Source organism: Eurosta solidaginis, chromosome 2 (genome assembly GCF_040869045.1).
Source record: "Eurosta solidaginis isolate ZX-2024a chromosome 2, ASM4086904v1, whole genome shotgun sequence".
Classification (NCBI taxonomy): Eukaryota; Metazoa; Arthropoda; class Insecta; order Diptera; family Tephritidae; genus Eurosta; species Eurosta solidaginis.
In genome coordinates this window covers 291,738,812-291,761,265 of record NC_090320.1, presented here as the reverse complement: position 1 = coordinate 291,761,265, position 22,454 = coordinate 291,738,812, and the positions used below count along the sequence as shown (strand labels likewise).

Here is a 22,454-nt window from a genome sequence, read left to right as displayed (position 1 = left end):
TCATATTTGTAAAAGGAGCCGTAACGTGTAGTTGATATTTAAACTTGGTTGATAGGCTATATTCAATGTAATTCGCTCCAAAGGACTAGTTTTGGATAGGACCGCCAACTTTAGGAAATGTCAAACCGGGAGACTTGGGTGTTGAAGGATGAAGTGTGAAAATCAAAATTAAAATTCGCTATTGTATAATTTCGCAAATAAACAAAAGATGTTTGAATGTAAGCCCAAGCGATTTTTCAAACCCTTCTCATACATACATATGTACATATATCAACTTAAGTATGAGGTAAGAATCATTTCAATGGACTGTTTATGCCCCTAGAACCTGCTAAATGATTTTGCATCACTGGTTTCGATTATTCTTTCAGCCAGTCGCAATATAATATTTAAAAAAAAATCGGCACCTATAGAGATTTTGTTGTACTATCGGAATTATTTTAAATTGTAGGAGAAATAAATTGTTAAATGTGGAGTTATCTACTTTATTTAAATATACTTTATTTTAGTAAATTATTTTTTGAATTACTTTATTTTTGAATATTATTTCAAAACGAAAATTTTAGTGTCAGTATATTTATAAATTTTCAATGTTAATATTAATATTTTAAAATAAAATAAATAAAATTTTAAAAAATATATAGTTGTATTATCAACTATATAGCACCTTTTTTGGGTATTTTGGTTTTTTACCACTTGAGGACAATTTTAAAACAATTTGAAACGCCTTGGGCCATTTTATTTGAATTCATTGTTCATTATTAATTTTTTGAAAAAAATATGCAAAGTGAGAATTTATTATATAACTTTTCTTTTAGTGTTTTGTTTTAATAACTTGGTGAATTGGGTGATGGAAAGTCCGTGTTAAGCTGACATCGAAAACGCCTGTTTTTTTAAATAACTTTTGAACATTTAGAACGAGTTAAATTTCGCAATTAGTTTCTTATAACTGGCAGTAATGCGCATTCGTTGATACCACTTTCGACCATATCCGACCAATTTTCGACATGAACGATAAAAGGCATAAACAGTTTTAAACGAGTAGAAAATATAGTAACGCGCCGGACGCCGCGCCGCCGCCGCCACGCCGATATTTTTGACTTTCGGCGGCGGCGTGCAAAAACGACCCTAATCGGCGGCGGCGGCGGCGTTTATCGGCGGCGGCGGCGGCGTTTATCGGCGGCGTGAATCTCTAATGTGGACCACATGATCCAACGATTTTTGCACGGTAGTGATTACAATCGTTAAAAACGAGCAATGATCGGCTTACAATGTGTTCGTGTAGAAACATGAGTTGATCCATTGCTGCATTACAGTGGAGTATAATGGTAAGTACTCCAGTGGACCACATGATCCAACCATGGCGCAACGATACAAGGTGGCAGCATGGAACAGCTGATTATACCCTTTTTTTATTTGATTTGATACATCAACTTCCGGTGCCGCACGATTTTGACTTTTCTCCGTCGAATTTACAAAAACAAAGTACATGGAATTTTTATTTATGTTTGTAGGTCTATCACCATGCTGTCACCTTGTATCATTCCGCTATGGATCCAACGATTTTTGCAGGGTGGTTTAAAATTAAGACTGAAATTTTTAACAATGTTGCGACATACCTTCATTGCCTTATTGACTTTAGCCAGATATTCACCGCTCGTATATAAGAGATAATTCGATTTTTCAACTTCGTGAAACATTTTGCCTGGTACAAATACCAATAGACGTACAACATGTTCAACGCCATTTATCGACTCACTAGAACAAAATTTACCGTTTACGTTTTCCACAGGTTTCGAACAAACGATGTCTCTTTTAGCTGAAAATAATGGAAATAATTTCGTTACTATAATTGAGGAGAGAAAAAAATTTAAATCGTACATAAGAAAATCATAAGCTCATTCTGAGCCTCAATGAAGTCCAGTTGCTTGGAGTCCATTGCATTAAGAATCTTTAAAACATAACCGTGCGGCCAAGGTGTGGTGATTATCGGATTTTTTATGTTCCTGTAAGTAAAATAAATAAAATAAAAGTGAAAGAATAATTAAAATAGAGAAAAAAGAGCACTTTTCACAAATGAAACTTTTTATTTTTAAATTTTTAGTACCAAGTTTAGTCCCTAGGGGTTTGTTTTAAACCTGGATACATAAGAAGATATCCTGTTGTTGTTGTGTTAACAGTGCTTCGCCCCATTCAAGGGTGCCACTACTCACAAATTGCTATCAGACTCCTCTAATGGGAGTCAAAGAAAAAGAGCAGTTTCGACAGGGGAAGACCATAGCGGGGTTGATGTTAGAGGCATAGGTTCCACATTACAATTGAAAAGATGGTTGGTATCATGAAGGGACACATCGCTTTCAGGACACACATTACGTATATCGGGGTTGATCCTTGACAAGTAAGAGTTTAACCTGCTACAGTATGAAGAATTATTATATATTGTTATGGAATCGCATTTACAGTGGAAGCAGTAAGGAAGGCGGTCGGCATGATGTGTTGGTGCACAGTGGCTAGTCATTGTCGGCTGGGGCGGGTCCTTGCCAACCTTACTGTTCCTGCGCCATAAACAGAAAAAAATTCCTATCATGCCTATCAAAACTCAACTGTCAAAAAGCGCAGAGACGACTCAAAACGCTTATAATTCAAAATAAAACAACATCCGGCCGAACCGAATGTCACGGACAGACCGTTAACATTCAAAAAAATTCAAATTCAAAAATAACTCAAAAAAATCTAACGCAAAAAAAATTTACCGAACCGGACATGGCCGGTTACTAACTCTGAAAATCAAAAAAAAAATACTGAAAATAAATACAAAAGGGTATAAACAAAAAGGGCCGAATATAACTTGGGAGCGCCGCGGGTGTTGTTGCGACGCCCGGTGCATATTCCCAAATCAGGTGCGTCAGTGGCCATGGTTATTGAGGGTGGGAATATGCACCGGGCGTCGCAACAACACCCGCGGCGCTCCCAAGTTATATTCGGCCCTTTTTGTTTATACCCTTTTGTATTTATTTTCAGTATTTTTTTTTGATTTTCAGAGTTAGTAACCGGCCATGTCCGGTTCGGTAAATTTTTTTTGCGTTAGATTTTTTTTGAGTTTTGTTTTGAATTTGAATTTTTTTGAATGTTAACGGTCTGTCCGTGACATCCGGTTCGGCCGGATGTTGTTTTATTTTGAATTATAAGCGTTTTGAGTCGTCTCTGCGCTTTTTGACAGTTGAGTTTTTATAGGCATGATAGGAATTTTTTTCTGTTTATGGCGCAGGAACAGTAAGGTTGGCAAGGACCCGCCCCAGCCGACAATGACTAGCAACTGTGCACCAACACATCATGCCGACCGCCTTCCTTACTGCTTCCACTGTAAATGCGATTCCATAACAGATGGCGCCCAACGTGGCACCTGAGGCGCTGGTCTCGAGGGTCAGTTCGGGCAACGTGTGAAGTTGACCGTTCCACCAGTCCGAGGTGAGCAGCCACAGGAGCAGCCACGTGCGTTGCGGTGGAATGGTTGACGGATCAGGTCATCGGGGGCAGTAGTCAAAGGCGCCATGTGACTACACGTCAAGTCATCCGGATTTTTTATTTCACCCAGCGAGGCAGTACTGCACGCACTATATTTTTTTTGTAATTGGGGATTTTAGTTACCGGAATGTTGTCCGTAGTCGGCGTTGGTAATATTTTGTCCGCTAAATTGGGTTTTTTTTTGTACAATTTTTTTTTAGTTTTCTTATGCCGAATTTGTGTTGTCCGGTGTGAGAGTGGGTGTGTGTATTATAAGGACCCCAGCTCATCCCACGTCTCAGGTGGTACCATAGAATACCACCTGGATTTTGACGGGTTGAGCTGGGATTCAAAGTGACACCCTTCCCTGTACCACCAGTCTGGGGAGCGGCCCTTGAAGCCGCTCCACCCATAGCGGCGGAGGCAGGAGGGGTGTCCAGGGTGAATGGACGGGAGGCCTCAACACCCGCAGCCAGTCCCACTAGCGAGTCCCAGAGACCGCCTCTGCGTTGCGGCTGGGTGTGTTGGGACCAACCTGTGTGTGTAGGAAATTGACCCTAGTGGTCCCAACCAGTCCCAGAGGCAGGTCCTTAAGACCCCCTTATGCGTTGCGGTTGGGAGCACTAGGGACGAGTATGAATGAGTTTGTGTTGTTTTTGTTTTTTTTTCCGTAGTCCTACTGCCTTCGAAGGGGATGCCAGCATTCTCATCACACCCCTTCCGGGAGTAATGGTGATTTTTTTTATCAAGATTTTTTTAAATTGATTTTTTTTTATTTTAAACTTACAATTTGATTTTTTTTTGTCTGGGCGTTTTGGCGGTCGGGGACATCTCGCCCAGTATTCTCCCCGAGCACTGACCTCATAGGATGTTCACGCGCGTGCTCACCGAGGACCGTGAAAACCCTGTCAGTCCACGCTTAGGTCGGACTAGCCTTTCGGAGTTTGGACGAGTTCTCCAGATCAAAATGTCTACACCTTTTTTTTGTTTTGCATTCCTGTGGGAGCGATACCCACTAGAAATCATCTTTCGGAGTTTTGACGAGTTCTCCATAACAAATGTCTAATTGCCGCAAAGCCCTTTTAAACTAGGAAACAGAATTAATTCCCAACTTGACTTAGTTTTTTTTGATGGACGTATGTTGCACGGCTAGCTTCGTAGTAGGACTTTGAGACTCTTATCTCAGGGGTGAGTCGTGCCCCACGTTGCTTGTCGTCGGAGATCCCTGGCAGTGGCTTCCCACAGATGATCCGGTTTCCTGTTCGCTTCATCGTCAGGTCTTCAAAGCGAAGCAGGGTTGTTACGGCCTGCTGCTACGGTCTACGGCTACGATCCATTTGGGAGCGTGTTCACGCGAACACACCTAGTGATGTGGCGAAAGTTGCGATAAAAAGTATCGAAAAACAAGGAAAAAGACAGACGGGCGATCACTAGCGAAAATTGCCAGGAGTTTTCGGCAAGAACAAAAGGAGGAAGGTTGGTAAATTGCTTGAGCAAAATTTTTGGCGGTCCTGCAATTATATATAAGGGATCATATAACACTTAGGGACACAACTTCAACAGCAAAGGCGTCAAGCTCAGTTAATATACTGTTTCAGTAATTTTATTGCTCACTTCAACTGCGCCTCCCCAACGATACTCAACTAATCACAAAACACCCTCGCCGGCTGTGCGCGTAAACAGATAAATGCCCAGAAACTAGGAAGGAGTCGATAGCGCAAAGTACCGAAACCGTTCATTCCGACAAACCTCGCTTCTACGCGTCTAATTTTGGGTGGTAATAAACCTTCCACCGGTTGTGTTGTGTTGACCCAAGATCCAGTTGAAGTAGGTCGGCGTTCACAGTCACACCTAGTGAGATAAACCCCTTCCTCTACGTTTACGAAGAACACTACCACCTGCGGAAAAGCGTCCGACACCACCTCCACCTCCAGGGCCAGCAGTACGCTGGCGCGTAATACAACTAACGTCGAAATGGCCAAGTCATCCGGCTCGTAAAGGCCAGCACAAAGCTTTATCGCCACCCGGGTCATTCGGTTACCTCGGACCAAAGCGCCAACCACCACCAACGGCGCCTACTATAACCACGGGCATCACCATCGGTAGTACCTCCCCCAACCCCTTCATTAGCGCCAGCCACGGGCGCAACAACCACCAGACGTACCGCCACCACCAGTTGCAACGCACGTAGCGGGGCCGCGACCATAGGCCTGCGGCCACTAATGTTAACACCAACAGCAGGCGGTACCACCGACATCAATACTAGCCGCAACCTTATCAGCTACGACCATACCGGCTACAACAATACTAGCCGCAACCTTATCAGCTACGACTATACCGGCTACAACAATACTAGCCGCAACATTATCAGCTACGACCATTCAGGCTACTACGATACCAGCGTAACAATACCAGCTACAACAACAACCGCAGGGCAGCGAACCTAGGCCTGCGGCCATCCCGATTACGACAACGAATATCAGCGGTTAAAGCGGTGAGTTCGTTCCGATACTGACTAAATATACGTATTTGTAGCCTCAACCTTGTTCTTTCATTTTTTTTATGACTCTGCAACAACATATAGTATTAATATACAAACATATTCAAATTTAAGGCTACAACCCTAGTATAGAATCTTAACATGTAATACATACATACATGCATATACCTAAGTTAAAGAGAGCAAGCAGCATCCACTTGTAGTAAAGTTAAAAAAGTAGACGTAACGTAATGTTAAGTTAAAGAGGTTTAATTAACTTAGACGCAAGAAAAAAAAAAAAAAACCAATACCAGCACTGACTGGTAAATGCAAAACAGTTTACGTTTTACTTGAACATGTAAAACGATTTCGTTAATTTTACTATAAATTTAAAAGTTCACGTTTTACTTGAACATGTAAAACGATTCCGTTAATTTTACTATAAATTTAAAAGTTCACGTTTTACCTGAGCATGTAAAACGATTTCGTTAATTTTACTATAAATTTAAAAGTTTACGTTTTACTCGAATATGTAAAACGATTTCGTTGACGAGTATGATTTACTATGAATTTAAAGGTTTTCGTTTTACTTGAATATGTGAAACGATTTCTTCGAGGAGTATGATTTACCCCAAATTTAATCTTAATTGCTTTTATAACAAATTTTCTTAGTACATATTACATATTAGTGTCATTATACTATGCGTTGTACCAATTTGATATTTTGTTAAACTCAAAATAAGTTCTACTACAACAACATAATAATTTTGTAAGGGGCCCCAATTATCGGAATTTGTATCCAAACTTTATAGCCCTAAAATATGTTTTGTGAATAACAAAAAAAAAAGGGCATTAAACCAAATTTTTACTTTGTATGTAGTATATTTACTATCCATAAGCACATTTAATTACATTTTTTTTTTCTCACACCAAGCGTTTATAACCCTTATAAAAAAAAGGGGTGACATAAATATAGGTATAGCTTGAAATATTACGAGCAAAAGTAAGAGAAAAGAAAGGAACCCCCAACAGGACAAACTTAACGGACTTAATATTCATATTAGATTTCGTTTTCAATTTCGGCCCAATAAAGTGGAAAACTGTTGGATCATTTTTTTTCTCTCCCTTTATATGCTACACGCACTTACATACATTTTCATAGCGTAAATAGCTGCTCGTAGTTCAACATTTTTTTTTGTTCTGAAGTTGTCTTGGGACGATGCTATAAGCAGCCTTGTTTTGGCTTTGGAGCCTAGGCGGTATCCCTGGTTAAGAAACCTGTACTACCGTAAAATTTTTTTTGTAGCATACATACGTTAATAATAATGAAATTTGAATAAACTTTGTAATTAAAATGGGAATGCTGGTGTTCTGGCTCATTTAGAAGGCACTTAGGGTTACCAGGTAAGGGGCCACCGAAATTCAGGTGCGTCGGTGGCCATGGTTTTTGAGGGTGGGTAAATGCACCGGGCGTCGCAACACCACCCGCGGCGCCCCTCTATATATTCGGCCCTTTTCTTTTTTATTTTAAATTTTCAGCTTTTTTTGATTTTCAGCAGTTAGTAACCGGTCGTGTCCGATTCGGTAAACTTTCTTTTCCGGTTTTTTTTTTTTTTGAATTTAAATTTTTGAATGTTGTAACGGTCTGTCCGTGACATCCGGTTCGGCCGGATGTTGTTTTATTTTGAATTATAAGCGTTTTGAGTCGTCTCTGCGCTTCTGTCAGTTTATTTTAAATTTGACAGCTGCTAGTTTGATAGGCATGATATGACTTTTTTTCTGATTATGGCGCAGGAACAGTAAGGTTGGCAAGGACCCGCCCCAGCCGACAATGACTAGACACTGTGCACCACCACATCATGCCGACCGCCTTCCTTACTGCTTCCGCTGTAAATGCGAATCCATAACAATATTAATAACTTGGTTCACCGGGCGCGTCCTGGCAGAAGGGTTTACCGATTCTGTGTGGATTTGTCCTATGGCCTTCTCATCCTCGCCTTGGTCCAATGGCTGTGTTCGCATAGTGCTTATGGAGATGTTCCCTAAACCCTCTTGGAGGCGGCGCTAGATCAAGTAGTTCTTTAAGACATCCCTTGGCAGTTATGAGCGCGGACGGCATAAGCGGACGTTCAATTGCTTTGCGTTCAGCGTTCGAAGGTTCGAAGCCTCGAGTGGTGATCACCACTTCTGGCTTCGAGGAGCTAAGTGTCTTAAGGGATGTGATGGATATTGACATGAAAAATATCACATTTTAAATAATATATTCCAGTCCACCAAGATTTGATTTTGTGTCATTTAAATTTCATTTCGTATGGGCAATTCCAAGGTTAATTCAGTACCAGATGTTGTTATCCCAACAGCTGATTGCTTCTTCTTGATTATTTTCCATACAACGCCATGTACGACAATATGTCAGTCAATCGAAATCAAGGCAATTTTTGTTTTGACTTGACATTATTCTGCACGTCGAATTGGTTTATTTCGCTTTGCTACCATCTGGTATAGATTCGCCTTGGGCAATTCACAAGATTCGTATCAAGGCGAATCTAAACCGAAACTGAATTCGCTTTGATACCATTAAAGTAAGGCCACAGTAAGCGACGCTTCACTTTTCTGCCTATCTGATCAACATTGCCGCTCGTGGTTGTTGTTGTTGTTGTAGCGATAAGGTTACTCCCCGAAGGCTTTATGGAGCGTTATTGATTTGATGTTCCTTTGCCAGCATACCTACCGCGGGTATATTCTAACCCCCTAACCCGCTGGGGGAGCCGCTCATGGTCGCGCCGCACATTGCTGGTACCGTTAGATGTTAATTGCCCCATAAAAAAAGACATGCAAAGAATATTTCGCCGCGGTTCAATGCAAAGTTTAATGTGGCCTTAGGTTTATATGTAAGTCAGGCATAGGGTATTCAGGGCTATTTTTTTTATGTAAACGCTGATAGGAAGTGGCAGCGCTCAAGCGTTCCGAGCAGCAATGCACATGTCCAGGAAATTTCATAAATAATAGGGCTTTCATATTATACATTTGATTATATTCATATTTGGTTAGTATTTACAAAGAAGATAAATATAATAAGAGACGTCACTCGTTACTCGCAGCCATTTGCTCGATGTTTTCTGAGAGGTAGTCGCTGGTTTTTTTTTGGGCGAGATGTGCATAAAATGTATTCTATACATTTTCGTGGGGTATTTGTGTTTATTTTTCCGACTGTATTTAATTAATTGATTAATTCTCTTTCCAAAAACTACATTTGCATAAGGTGCCTACACGGCATGGATAAATGCGAGAAAATTGAAAATGTCCCTCTTGGAAAACATTAGGCATCAATTTTTTTAATTTCCAGCGAGTTGCTCGCCACTCGTAGCAGACTGGTGGCTCTTATTATATTTATCCTCTTTGGTATTTATTCAAAAATGTATGCATCTAAAGCATTTTTTTCCATTATTTCTTAAGAATATTTTTTCGTTGCAAATGCAACCATGTGCACAGAAATTTGTGCGGTAAATAAAATTATAAATAATAAAAAATAAAGTTCATTCCTGAGAAACTCACCTCAATTGATATCAGCTATCTTCAGTAAATACTACGTACAAAGTTTTATTAAACTATGAAATGCAACTCAGCTTAAAGTAGTCTTAGTACCTTAGTACTTACCAAAAATGCAACCCTATACATGAGCAAGCGAGGCTGTAATTTTGACATTTATCGCTTAGTTGACACTAGTGATGTGCCGAGTCGGCAATTTTTGATATTCGAGTACTTCAGTAATCATTAAACAAATAATCGAGTCAGTACTCGAGTCAGGTACTCTGGTCCGGTACTCGAGTACTGAGCTGGGGAATCGAATACCTTATATACTCGAATTCAATCGAAATGAAGAATTTTCTTACCCGGAACTCGAATTCTTAGATACATATATATAGGTATGTACTTACATTGAATAACTATTTATAATGATACTTATTATGATGATAAATTACAGTTTTTTATCATCTTCTATTACTTTTTATTATACAAAGCAACCAACCAGTATTAGTAATATGACTAGAGCTTATTATTTTGACAAGAAAATATAAAAAATAAAGTTTTCAAGTATAAAAAAAAAAACACAAAATTCAGACTTTTAAAGTACAATAGAAAAGTACTTAAAAAATTAAATCAGAAATATTTCATGAGGTCTACATGCTTTGATTTTGTGTACCATTTCTTTCTACTATACATATATGTCAAATGTGATATGCACTTTTCTAAAATGTTTCAACAAATTTGATGTATTTCCGAAATCTAGAAAAGTTGTTTCCATTCGTTGCATTCTCCTTTCTTATTTTCAAGTTTGTTATACAACGCCCAAATATCTGACAAACGTTTGGGGGCCATGAATTTGTTAACTTAATCGCATGTGAATCGTGTTAGAAATCACCATGTAATAAAACATATAATACACGTAATCGAAGAATACATTTTAGAAAAATAAAATTGCAGTCAATAATAGCCGTATTTTTTTATACACGCGTATACGTTTACGTTTGCGCGTGAAAAAAACGCCTATCCTCGCTTAGATAATGCTTAGGAGACCCATCTAGCGGCAGTGGTTAAATAACTAGCTACAGCCACAGGGTGTACCGAAAAGCGGAGACACAACCCTCTGATGGCCATAGGGTATAACTGAATCAGTTGCGATGAATTGTGGGACATAAACACATATTACAGTTACACCTGAGTATAATGCGTATTGAAATTTAGTAGTACACATTTTATGCGCAGCAATTTCAGAGGTCTATTTAAAGTTTGACGCTTAGCAGTCCATATAAAGTTAAGCGTGTAAAAAAAACACGGCTAATGTAAATGATTGGGCTCCAATGCTGATGATATATAAATATCGATATGATAAAAAGTAAGTTGATTTTTCTATGTCACACAGTCATATTTATTGCGATATTTAAATCGCGATCCGCTTTTGGCATCTATGAGTACTCCGCTTTAGAATTCTATCAGTACTCGAGTACTAGACTCGAGTCTGTGTATCCGACAACTAAATTTTGCATATTCGAGTACCGTCAGGTTGACTCGGCACCTCACTAGTTGACACACTTGCCCTTCAAAAAACGCGAGTACTCTATAGCAATCCAACTTATTCTAAACGCACGCAAGCCATTTTCTGTCAAAAATGTCTCATGTACATACAACTTGTATGAGAGCAACCCAAATTGAATTTGCTGCGTAAAAACCTAACTCGATTTCCAATTTTTGTTCTGCGTGACATTTAGATTTGACATTTGCATACATGCTTTGAATTGTCGCAACGCAGGCTTATTTGCATTGTTTACTATATAGTTTGGCAGCTGAAGTAGAGGTTATGTTGCGAATAGAGTGGATGGCAGTGGACTAGGCAGTCGAATGTCATATAATGAAGGAATGGTGTTCGGAGATTTTTCAAAGTTAAAAAAAAAAATGATAAAAGCTTTAATATAAATAAAACTATTGTTTTAATAACAACAAAAACGCCATATATATTCTGTATACATAAATTTGTAAGGATTATCTCACTTTAAAATTTGAATTAAATAATCTAAAGTTTTTCTTTTGAAACTGAGTCGAGAACTGTGCGTGTGAATGTGCGAATTTTCACCGATCAGCTGTTAGTTGCGCTACTTGGTGAAATTTACAATGCTTATTTGGGTTCGGGCACAAAACGCTGGTTGTTTGCGTGCGCTAAAAAAACGCAGTGCGGTTTTATTAGGTTGGCTTGTAAATATGTAAGGAATACTCCTTTGGGAGTATAGGACTACTCCAAATCTAATCTGTATTCATACCAAAAATGTGCTCCAATTAACATTGCGATGTCCAAGGAGAGGAGTAGGTGATCCCACTCTCGCTTTGCTTGTGAGTATTCCATAGAGTACATACGTGAGAGTACTTTCCAAAGTACTTTCACTGTATTACTCCATGGAGCACCCACAGAGGATCATATGCCTCATAAGTACTAAAGAGGAATTGTGTCGGAAAGAATTATCGAAGTGAATTTAATTTAAAATGAAAGTAAATGAAGAGGGGCAATACAACTTTTATATTTTATATTACGAATATTCTTATGTTATTTAGCATTTGCGTGAATAAAGAAACTATTATTTCTCTATACTATAGTATGTATACATAAAACCAGTGGCGCGGTTGCATTTTATCTGAGTTGCCATAGTAAATATTTTTTATAAGTTATTTGTATGCAATATTTTACTTTTGGCAACTCTGTTCGATCGTCATCGTGTCGTGATCACGGTCGTTAAAAAACGAGCAATGATCGGCTGATGGTGGTCCGCAAACGCTTTGCAAAGGAGTATTGTTAGAGTACTCCAACATGAAGAAAATGGAACACGTAATCCAACAATTTTGCAGGGTAGTTTTGTACACGAACTTGACAGTGCTTGACAGCTCTGCCACAGCCTGTATGGCCTGACGAGCAGCCTTGTTTTGAGAATTGGATTTTGGCGGCAATCGCGAGCATACTATAATCGCAAGATCGCGAGTAGTATTTCTTTGTGTAACAGAAAACGTTTTTTGTTTTGTTAGTTAAATAAACATTAAACCGAATGTTAGCAAAGCACTACACCTGAGCAAATGATATGGGTATAAACGGATTGATACCATTTTTGGAGAAGGCTTCTTCAAAGGTTCATCTCAAAGAAATACGCGGCAGCACGGTGGCAGTGGACACTTATTGTTGGTTACATAAAGGTGCATTTGGTTGTGCTGAAAAGTTGGCACGCGGTGAGGATACCGATCAATATGTACAATATTGTATGCGCTACGTGGAATTGCTGCTTAGCTACGACATAAAACCCATATTAGTGTTCGATGGCCGCCATCTACCAGCCAAAGAATTAACGGAGCGTCGACGTCGTGATAGTCGAAAACAATCACGTAAATTGGCTGCAGAGTTATTGCGTGCCGGCGACAAGGAAACAGCACGTTCTCATATGCGTCGCTGTGTAGATGTCACCCATGAAATGGCTTTACGTGTCATACATGAATGTCGTTTGCGTAATGTAGATTGTATTGTGGCACCTTATGAAGCTGATGCACAAATGGCTTGGTTTAATATAGTTGATGTTGCACAATATGTTATAACCGAAGATTCAGATCTAACACTTTTCGGTGCAAAAAGAATTGTATTCAAGTTGGACTTTACTGGTACTGGATTGTTGGTTGAAGCGGATAAATTATATCTTGCGATGGGCTCTAGTAAAGAACGTTATACGTTTGAGAAATTTAGACGAATGTGCATTTTATCTGGTTGTGATTATTTGGATTCACTGCCGGGCATTGGCTTGGCGAAAGCATGCAAATTCATACTTAAAACTGAAGAAGATATGTGGAAGGCTTTGAAAAAAATTCCGTCTTATTTGAATATGAAAAATTTGCAGGTAAGTTGCCGCAATAAAAGTAAATCTAAACAAGTAAGGAAGGTTAAGTTCGGGTGTAACCGAACATTACATACTCAGTTGAGAGCTATGGTGACAACATAAGGGAAAATAACCATGTAGGAAAATGAACCGAGGGAAACCCTGGAATGTGTTTGTATGACATGTGTATCAAATGAAAGGGTCATAGTTCTATAGGTGGACGCCATTTAGGGATATAGCCATAAAGGTGGACCAGGGGTGACCCTAGAATTTGTTTGTACAATTTGGGTATCAAAAGAAAGGTGTTAATGAGTGTTTTAAAAGGGAGTAATCCTTAGTTCCATAGGTGGACGCCGTTTCAAGATATAGCCATAAAGGTGGGCCAGGGGTGACTCTAGAATACGTTTGTGCAATATGGGTATCAAACGAAAGGAGTTAATGAGTATTTTAAAAGGGAGTGGGCCTTAGTTCTATAGGTGGACGCCTTTTCGAGGTATCGCAATAAAGGTGGACCAGGGGTGACTCTAGACTTTGTTTGTACGATATGGGTATCAAATGAAAGGTGTTAATAAGTATTTTTAAAAGGAAGTGGGCCTTCGTTCTATAGGTGTTCGCCTTTTCGAGATATCGCCATAAGGGTGGACCAGGGGTGACTTTAGAATATGTTTGTACGATATGGGTATCAAATGAAAGGTGTTAATGAGTATTTTAAAAGGGCGTGGGGCTTAGTTCTATAGGCGGACTCTTTTTGGAGATATCGCCATAAAGGTGGACCAGGGGTAACTCTAGAATGAGTTTGTACGATATGGGTATCAAATTAAAGGTATTAATGAGAGTTTTAAAAGGGAGTGGTGGTAGTTGTATATGTGAAGGCGTTTTCCAGATATCGACCAAAATGTGGACCAGGGTGACCCAGAACATCATCTGTTGGATACCGCTAATTTATTTATATATGTAATACCTGCCAAGATTTTAAGGGTTTTTTATTTCGCCCTGCAGAACTTTTTCATCTACTTAATATGGTAGGTGTCACAACCATTTTATAAAGTTTTTTCTAAAGTTATATTTCGCGTCAATAAAACAATCCAATTACCTTACCATGTTTCATCCCTTTTTTCGTATTTGGTATAGAATTATCGATATCGAAAAAGTGGGCGTGGTCATAGTCGGATTTCGTTCAGTTTTCATACCAAGATGAAGTGAGTTCAAGTAAGCACGTGAACTAAGTTCATTAAAGATATGTCGATTTTTGCTCAAGTTATCGTGTTAACGGCCATGCAGAAGGACAGACGGACGACTGTGTATAAAAACTGGGCGTGGCATCAACCGATTTCGCCCACTTTCACAGAAACGTCATAAAATCTATGCCCCTACCAAATTTCAAAAGGATTGGTTAATTTTTGTTCGACTTATGGCGTTAAAAGTATCCTAGACAAATTGAATGAAAAAGGGCGGAGCCACACCCATTTTGAAATTTTCTTTTAGTTTTGTATTTTGTTGCACCATATCATTACTGGAGTTGAATGTTGACATAATTTACTTATATACTGTAAAGATATTAAATTTTTTGTTAAAATTAAAAAAAAAAATTTTTTTTAAAAGTGGGCGTGGTCCTTCTCCGATTTTTCTAATTTTTTGTAAGCGTACATATAGTAATAGGAGTAACGCTCCTGCCAAATTTCGTCATGATATCTTCAACGACTGCCAAATTAAAGCTTGCAAAAGTTTTAAATTACCTTCTTTTGAAAGTGGGCGGCGCCACGCCCATTGTCCAAAATTTTACTAATTTTCTATTCTGCGTCATAAGTTCATCTCACCTACCAAGTTTCGTCGCTTTATCTGTCTTTTGTAATGAATTATCGCACTTTTTCTGTTTTTCGAAATGAGCTCTGCTCAACTGAGTATAAAAATATATACATATATGAATGTATTAATTAACCTGCCCCTTCCTTATCTGAAGTAGGAATAAAAAAATAATAATAAAAAATAAATATAAGGCGCGATAACCTCCGAAGAGATCTAAGGCCGAGCTTCTCTTCCAATTTGCGTCATGCTCCTCTTGATTTTCCCTACAAATTGGCCGAACGGGACCTACATGTTTTATGCCGACTCCGAACGGCATCTGCAAGGCAGATGAGTCTTCACTGAGAGCTTTTCGTGGCAGAAATACACTCGGAGCGCTTGCCAAATACTGCCGAGGGGGCGACCCCGCTTAGAAAAATTTTCTTCTAATTGAAAAACCTTATTTCTAAAATTTTGATGCTGCTTTGCCCGGGGCGCGAACCCAGGGCATACGGTGTGGTAGGCGGCACGCTGCCATCACACCACGGCGACCGCCAGTAGGAATAAGTTAACTAAATATTCAATGAATTATTAAAACTTAGAAATCGACTTTCGTATACATATTAGGGGTATTATTCCCTCTGTCTAGAATTCATAGAAAACGTAGAAAGTTTTCCATTTTAATGTCAGACGCTTTTTAGACGCAACAACAAAATACATTTATGAAAAAATTTCTACGCTTTCCATGGCGGTTCGCCATGAAGGTTTGTACATAATTTTACTCAAACTCATGTATATTTGAATAGAAAATTTATAAATTTGAAAATAATGTTGGGACTGAAATGGTATTAGTTGTGTAAGTGGTGCGTTCTCTGAGTGTTGTATATTTAGTCTAGAAAACGTGGAACATTTTCGACTTTGACTACGTTTCCTAGAAGAGAATTGCCCTATTGTTTAATTCGTTAGAAAATTTTTATCAGTCCAAATAAATGTTCTCGTTATCCGTTTGCCGGAAAGTTTCGGGGATGCATGTCGTAGGTGGCACATTCCTAAAGGCTCGAAGGTTTAAAAGGCTTTTCTTTACTAAATTGAAAGTAGATTTTCATATGTTAAAAAATTGGGATTCTATGGGATGTGTAGCGCAACTTTCGAGGGACTACAAGCGCAGTTTAAAGTTTCTCCTACTTCAACTCTACCTATCCGTTTCAATCCTTGTGTATCTTGCAGGCAACTCTCTGGCGACCTAAAGTTCCACAAGGAATGAGAGGGTTTAATCAACCAGAAGGTTCAAATCGGCCACCTCAAATCATTCCCGAGACGGTTGAGCTAGTCCCTTAATGCTGCTCTTTTTCGGAGAGTACCGGATTAATAATGCGACAAAAGATTAGACACATCTCCCAAAACTTCGCGAGGTAAAAAAACGGGAAAGATATCTTATTAACAACGCGGACGCGTCAAATGTCGGCAATATGGGACATGCACGTGCTAACTACTGTCCTCCACCCTAAAATATTGGGTGTGAGGTTCGATCAATTCCCTTGTTCCCAGCACTTGGTGGCCAAGTCAAAGCAACAGTTGTTGTTGTTGTTGTAGCGATAAGGACACTCCCCGAAGAGCTTGGGGAGTGTTGTCGATGTTGATGGTCCTTCGCCGGATGCTGATCCGGTACGTTCTGGTACCAAGACCGATCATCTCGGGAACGATTTGTTACACATGCGACCTTCTAGGCCATCCCACCCTCTAGATCAATGAGGACTTCGTGGTCGCCAGAGCCTCGGCTGTTAATGAAACAGGATACGACACGGATAGGTGAAGTTGACAATTGAAAAAGAACGGTGATAGCCACCCATAAAGCAATTGGTCGGTCGCTTGTGTGCTACGCGTCTGCGAGCGTAAAAGAAACTACATGGTACTGCAAAACCTCCACGCTCAAGACTGCCACGAGATGTCTTCATATGTCACCAGAACATCATTTGTACAGTGAGGCGAGAAGAGAATGGAAATGCTGAACAAACCTAAAAGGTTCAATTTGGTCATATTAATTCGTTCCCGAGATAGTCGGAATTGTATCTTAATTGTGCCTGTTACCGGAACGTACCGGATCTATATCCGGCAAAGAACCTCAACATCGATAACAATTTTCAAAACCCTCATTGAGTGTCTTTATCGCTACAACAACAACAACATACAACAGAAAACGAAACAATGTCTGAAGTACGTATGGCTATCCTCAAACCTAGTTATATTATATTCTAGCTGGAAGCTAGCAGATTTGGAAACAAACAAGGAAGAACTCTGCACTTCTCGGATGCCAAACCTAATAGCAACGGGTAATCAACGTGATTTAAATCAATATTATTTGGACGTTTAAGACTCCATAGTGGTGAAGTTAACTACCCCGGTCTTATCATTCCCGATCACATCAGCAATGTCATGTATGGAGAAAGAAAATGAATGATTCATAATTTAGTAAGTAGTTGGGACCGAAAAGAGAAACGATGATCATTGAATTTTATAGCTCCTGAACGCTTTAGGCTGGTAGCTCTCGGTTTTACTAAGCTTGCTCACTACGTCGGACATATCAAATGACTTTAGATGCTCCACCCATTTCTTCCTCTAATGCTCGATTACAATAATATCTAATATGCATACTATTTTTTGTATTTAGGTGACTGATGACTATATCGAACAATTTCTTAAAGCGGAAGCAACATTCAGGCATATGTACATTTATAATCCCTTCGTCCGACGCATGGAACGTTTACATCCGCTTTCCGATTTTGATACAGATGAACGGTATTGCTCTAATGCTGGCACACCAATTGACGACGAAGAGCAGGCTTTACATTTGGCATTGGGAAACCTAAATCCATTTACATTGAAGCAATTAGACGACTGGCATCCGGATAAAAATTTCGGTTTAGCACAGGCAACAAATAGTAATAAAAAACTCAAACGTGCCAAGCATAGAAGTATTTGGCATGGACTCCAAATGGAAACACACAACAAGAGAGCAAGTGCTTGGAAGAATGAAATTGCAGCAGCTACAGACGACAAATGTGCTTTACATTTTAGGAAAGTAGATTTCATAAGTAAAACTATTGATGAAGAAATAACTGAAAACGCGCGTGTAGAACATGCGAAACCTGAGGAAGCAGATATTTTCTCAATGTATCAGCAAGAGGCTGGTGACTTAATTGAGCCATGTGCTAAACGTCCACGTTACAGTAGTGGTAGCGACGATATTGAAAAATTCAGCAGTTGTAATGCAGCATCAGATAAAATAGAGGAAAGTCTCCAAGAATCAGCCACGCACAATACACATAATCCTTTTGCAATACCTCAAATAACTGATTCGTCTCACACCGCCAAAACGGCTGCTGTTTGTGAGAATGCCTCCTTATTAAATATACTAAGTCCAAAAAAAGTGCTTACTGAGACTAATGTAAGAAGTAGCGTAAATTTAACGAGTCCAAAAAGTCCATTAGATAGATTGCAGGAAAGAGTAACAGTGAAAAGTAGATTTTTTGCAAATAACATTAATGAAGTGAAGAATATGAAGAAGAGCGTTAGTAGAGATTTAACTGCTGAAATAAATTCTATAGAAATAGAATCAAAAATAAAAGAACAAACGCGTTCAATGCTTTACGATTCACCATCACCCAAGAAAAATATAGCAGCTAATAAGAACACATCCAGTAAATGTGAATCAACAGAATTGAAGTGGGAGAAACGCATAGCAAATGATGGCCTTGCAAAGTTGGAGGCAACAACAAGTAACGCAACAAGCTTGGGTACCAGTTTTGTAGCAGTAGACACTGAAGGGGATAGTGAGAGTAAATGCAGCTTTGAGAGCGCAATTACACTCTCCGACGACGATGATGATGCTGGCAGCAGTTGCACAATAACCTCAAAAGTAACAACACAAACGCCAAAAACAATGATAAATCTTTTTAAATCACAAGATAAGCAACGGCTTGGTCTATCAAGAACGTCTAAACCAAAATCAACAGCAAAAACACTAAAGACAAGTGTCAAATCTAACACAAAATTGTTGAATCCAACAACTGATTTGTTACAAAATCAGACACGTCTAACTATGTTTGGTTTTAAAAAACGGCCCTCATTAAAATAGTATTTATGTTTATATTTAGGTATATGTAGTTAGTTTATGTATCCGTCATTTATTTTTAAATATATCATTCGCTAAGAGTAGGAGCGCTGTGCCATTCGAAAAGCGTCCTATCTCAGCAAATGGTAGGAGTAAAAACTATTTCAGATTAAAGACGTCGTCATGTCTCATATCATAACTTGGTTAATGGCTGCTTTCAGCGAAGACATTGCAAAAATGTTTCCCTCAGTCGAGTGATGGACATTTTGTTTCATAAACGCTTTCCACCCCATATGGTGTCTTAGAACTTTTTGCACACAATGTTTCTTCTATGGCTTTCGACATACAGTTTCGATCACGAAAATATCAGCAACAATTATTAATATATCGCACTCTAACTACAAAATAGTCACAACTGGAAAAATGTAAATTCTCAGGAGAGTGAAAACGTTTGTAATGTTATACTGAAATCCAGTTTTACAAAGAAGGAGACCTTCATTATAAAATGAATTTGACGAAATTTTGTTGTAATTATTTGTTTACGAATATAGCAATTTTGAATTATGACTATTTGACTACTCGTACATTCACAATTATTCCATCAAAAAATGCACATATCACAATAATACAAACAAAATTTACTTACTCTTTACGTATAAAAAGACACAATTTTAATTAATACACAACAAAGTTAAAACTTGTTTGCAAAAAGATAGTCAGAATTTAAAATAATACACTTTAAGCGTAAAAAAACTGTTCACTTGTTCTTAGGCACATTAGTTGATACAGCGCAAGTGATGCAATCAACACCAAAACTGGCATAACGGTAATTTTCCAGTTAAAGAAGAAAATAATGACAACGAAATTTAAGGGGCAGTTAGAGATGTGTACTGTAAATTGGTTTATGGAAAAAAACCTATTTTGAAAAATTTTAAGTTATGACTCTTTTGTAGTTAGTGTGCGATATGTTGTCTGTTGCTTTTTTTTAAATTTATTTTCGTTAAAAAGAATCTCAAAAGAATAGCAGCCGGAAAACTGTGGAAACCAATTTAAAAAACGTTTTTGAAACTTCGAGAAATGTGTAAAAATATTCATGAACATATCGAACTTTCTTTTCACATAACCAATAAATTTATACTAATTTCACACAGAGTTATATAATGAAATAATTAGTAAAATTTTAAGGGCGTACTGAATTCGATAAGACTGCTTTCTATTTGAACCATTTTTGGTTAAAAACTAAATGTTTCTTTAGGGCTACTAATAGATGTACGCTAATGAAGTAATTGGCTCATTGTGAAAAGGAAAAATTTATAACTTCCTTGAAAAAATTGTGATTCCATTAAACCTCTGTGTGAAATTTGTATAATGCACACTTTTAATGGGAGGGTTTGTGGTTGACCCTTTTCAAAATTTTTTTTTTGCACTTTGTTAGGCTAAATAAAGTTGATCGTATGTACTACAAAACTGTATACTCAAAAAATTTCTGAGATTTCTAAGTAAAATTTCGAAAATTTTTTTTTTTTTTTTTTTTTGCGCGATATACCTCCGAAGAGATTTAAAGCTTCTCTTTCAATTTGCGTCGCGCTGCTTTTAATTTTTCCCTCAAATTGGCCGGACGTTACCTACATGTTTTACTGAGGTTTGACTAGAAGCGTTTCATGGCAGACATACACTTGGGAGTGTTCGCCAAATCACTGCCTCGCGGCGACTCCGCTTAGAAAAACTTTATTCTAATTGAAAAAACTTGCTTCTAAAATTTGGATGTTGCTTTGCCCGGGAGCTGAAAACAGGATCTTCGGCGTGCTAGGCGGAGCGCGCTACCACCACACCACGGCAGCCGCAATTTTACTACAATTATTTAAAATGAACCTAAATTGTTTGTGTATCTTCTACAAAAATTTAAAATTTGAGTAGCGCCAATAGTTATGCGAGCAAATGCGCGTTATATTTATTTATTTAATGTTTTTGATTGTGGTTTTTGTGCTATATAGTTTATGTATGTATGTAGATTTTAGTTCACCTACACCTTTTCTATGAAGTTACATTCATATGTACGTTAATTGAAGATTATATTATAATAAATTGTTTGACTAGTTGGTATTCAATCATAGTTGTGTTAAATCGTTAGATAAATAAGTATAAAGCTAAGGCTTAGTATTATCACTAATATGCAGACATACATATATATCTAGATTACACATATCTGTATGTATATCTTGACTTTATGCTAACTTTAATTTCATCAAATTTTTTGTGGTAATGTATTCATTTAGATGGAAGAATTTATTTCACAGACATACATATACATACATATCTACATATTTACATCCATAGCTTATATAACACTGGTTTACAGCCAAAATGCACCAGAGACGCCATTATGAAAGATAACGAGCAATCATTACGGATTTTTTAAATTTTTTTTGTAAAAATATAAAAAAATTTGTACTTTGCGAGGAAGGATAACGAAAACTTTTTATTTTTTTGCAATTTTTTTTTTCTCTCTAAGCTCGGTTTTATTACAAAAAAAATAAGCTTTCACTCAACAAAATCGATAGGCTAATACAAAAGTTATAAGCATTCAAGTAAATATATCCATTTAATACTTAAGTACCCTACTGGTACATACATATGAGTTAGTATTCGTATATCAGTTAGCAGGTATATTTTCGAAGGGTTATTAGATACAAAAAACTGTTGGTGTCGTTTTCTCAAACCCAGGTACATTTCAAGCAAGAGCATATTTTTAAAGCAGGTAGTGTTTTCTTAAGTACCCTACTGGTACATACATATGAGTTAGTATTCGTATATCAGTTAGCAGGTAGATTTTCGAAGGGTTATTAGATACAAAAAACTGTTGGTGTCGTTTTCTCAAACGTTACCATAGAATTAAAAATAACCTTGATTTTGGGAATCAGGGGGTGATTTTACATAGGAATTTCATAATGGCGTCACTGGTGCAGAAAAAAATAGGAATTTGTGATCCAGTGTAATCAACAATTTGCATTTGCTTGTGCCCAATAAATTGACATTTAAGTAACAAAAATGTGTGACGCATTTACTTTATATGTATTTATTAAAGACGACTTTTGTTAGGTTTAATATCCACTCTTATGTGATATTTTTTTTTATTGAGTGATATTAAAAAAAAAGTTATCTTAAGTACATGAGTGTA

General features: G+C 38.0%; 2 protein-coding genes across 3 annotated transcripts in view; one reads left to right on the top strand and one right to left on the bottom strand.

Annotated features, from left to right (window-relative positions):
- Positions 1-22,454, bottom strand: part of LOC137241200 (hydroxylysine kinase) — a 94,252-nt gene that overhangs the window by 8,386 nt on the left and 63,412 nt on the right. For both annotated transcript variants that reach the window (XM_067768535.1, XM_067768534.1), the window contains exons 3-4: positions 1,879-2,003; positions 1,617-1,816 (exon numbers count right to left, since the gene is read on the bottom strand). In XM_067768535.1, the coding sequence (XP_067624636.1) occupies positions 1,617-1,816; positions 1,879-2,003 (325 nt within the window). The remainder of the gene's footprint in view (positions 1-1,616; positions 1,817-1,878; positions 2,004-22,454) is intronic.
- Positions 12,194-19,718, top strand: tos (Exonuclease tos). Its single transcript, XM_067768533.1, has 2 exons — positions 12,194-13,404; positions 17,834-19,718. The coding sequence occupies exons 1-2, from the start codon at positions 12,604-12,606 to the stop codon at positions 19,298-19,300; spliced, it is 2,268 nt and encodes a 755-aa protein (XP_067624634.1). The 5' UTR covers positions 12,194-12,603; the 3' UTR covers positions 19,301-19,718.

Bases quoted from the DNA above. Each gene is read 5' to 3' on its own strand.
- tos (XM_067768533.1), top strand. From the start codon at position 12,604: ATGGGTATAAACGGATTGATACCATTTTTGGAGAAGGCTTCTTCAAAG. The intron at 13,405-17,833 runs GTAAGTTGCCGC...TTTTGTATTTAG, and splicing joins TGAATATGAAAAATTTGCAG to GTGACTGATGACTATATCGA.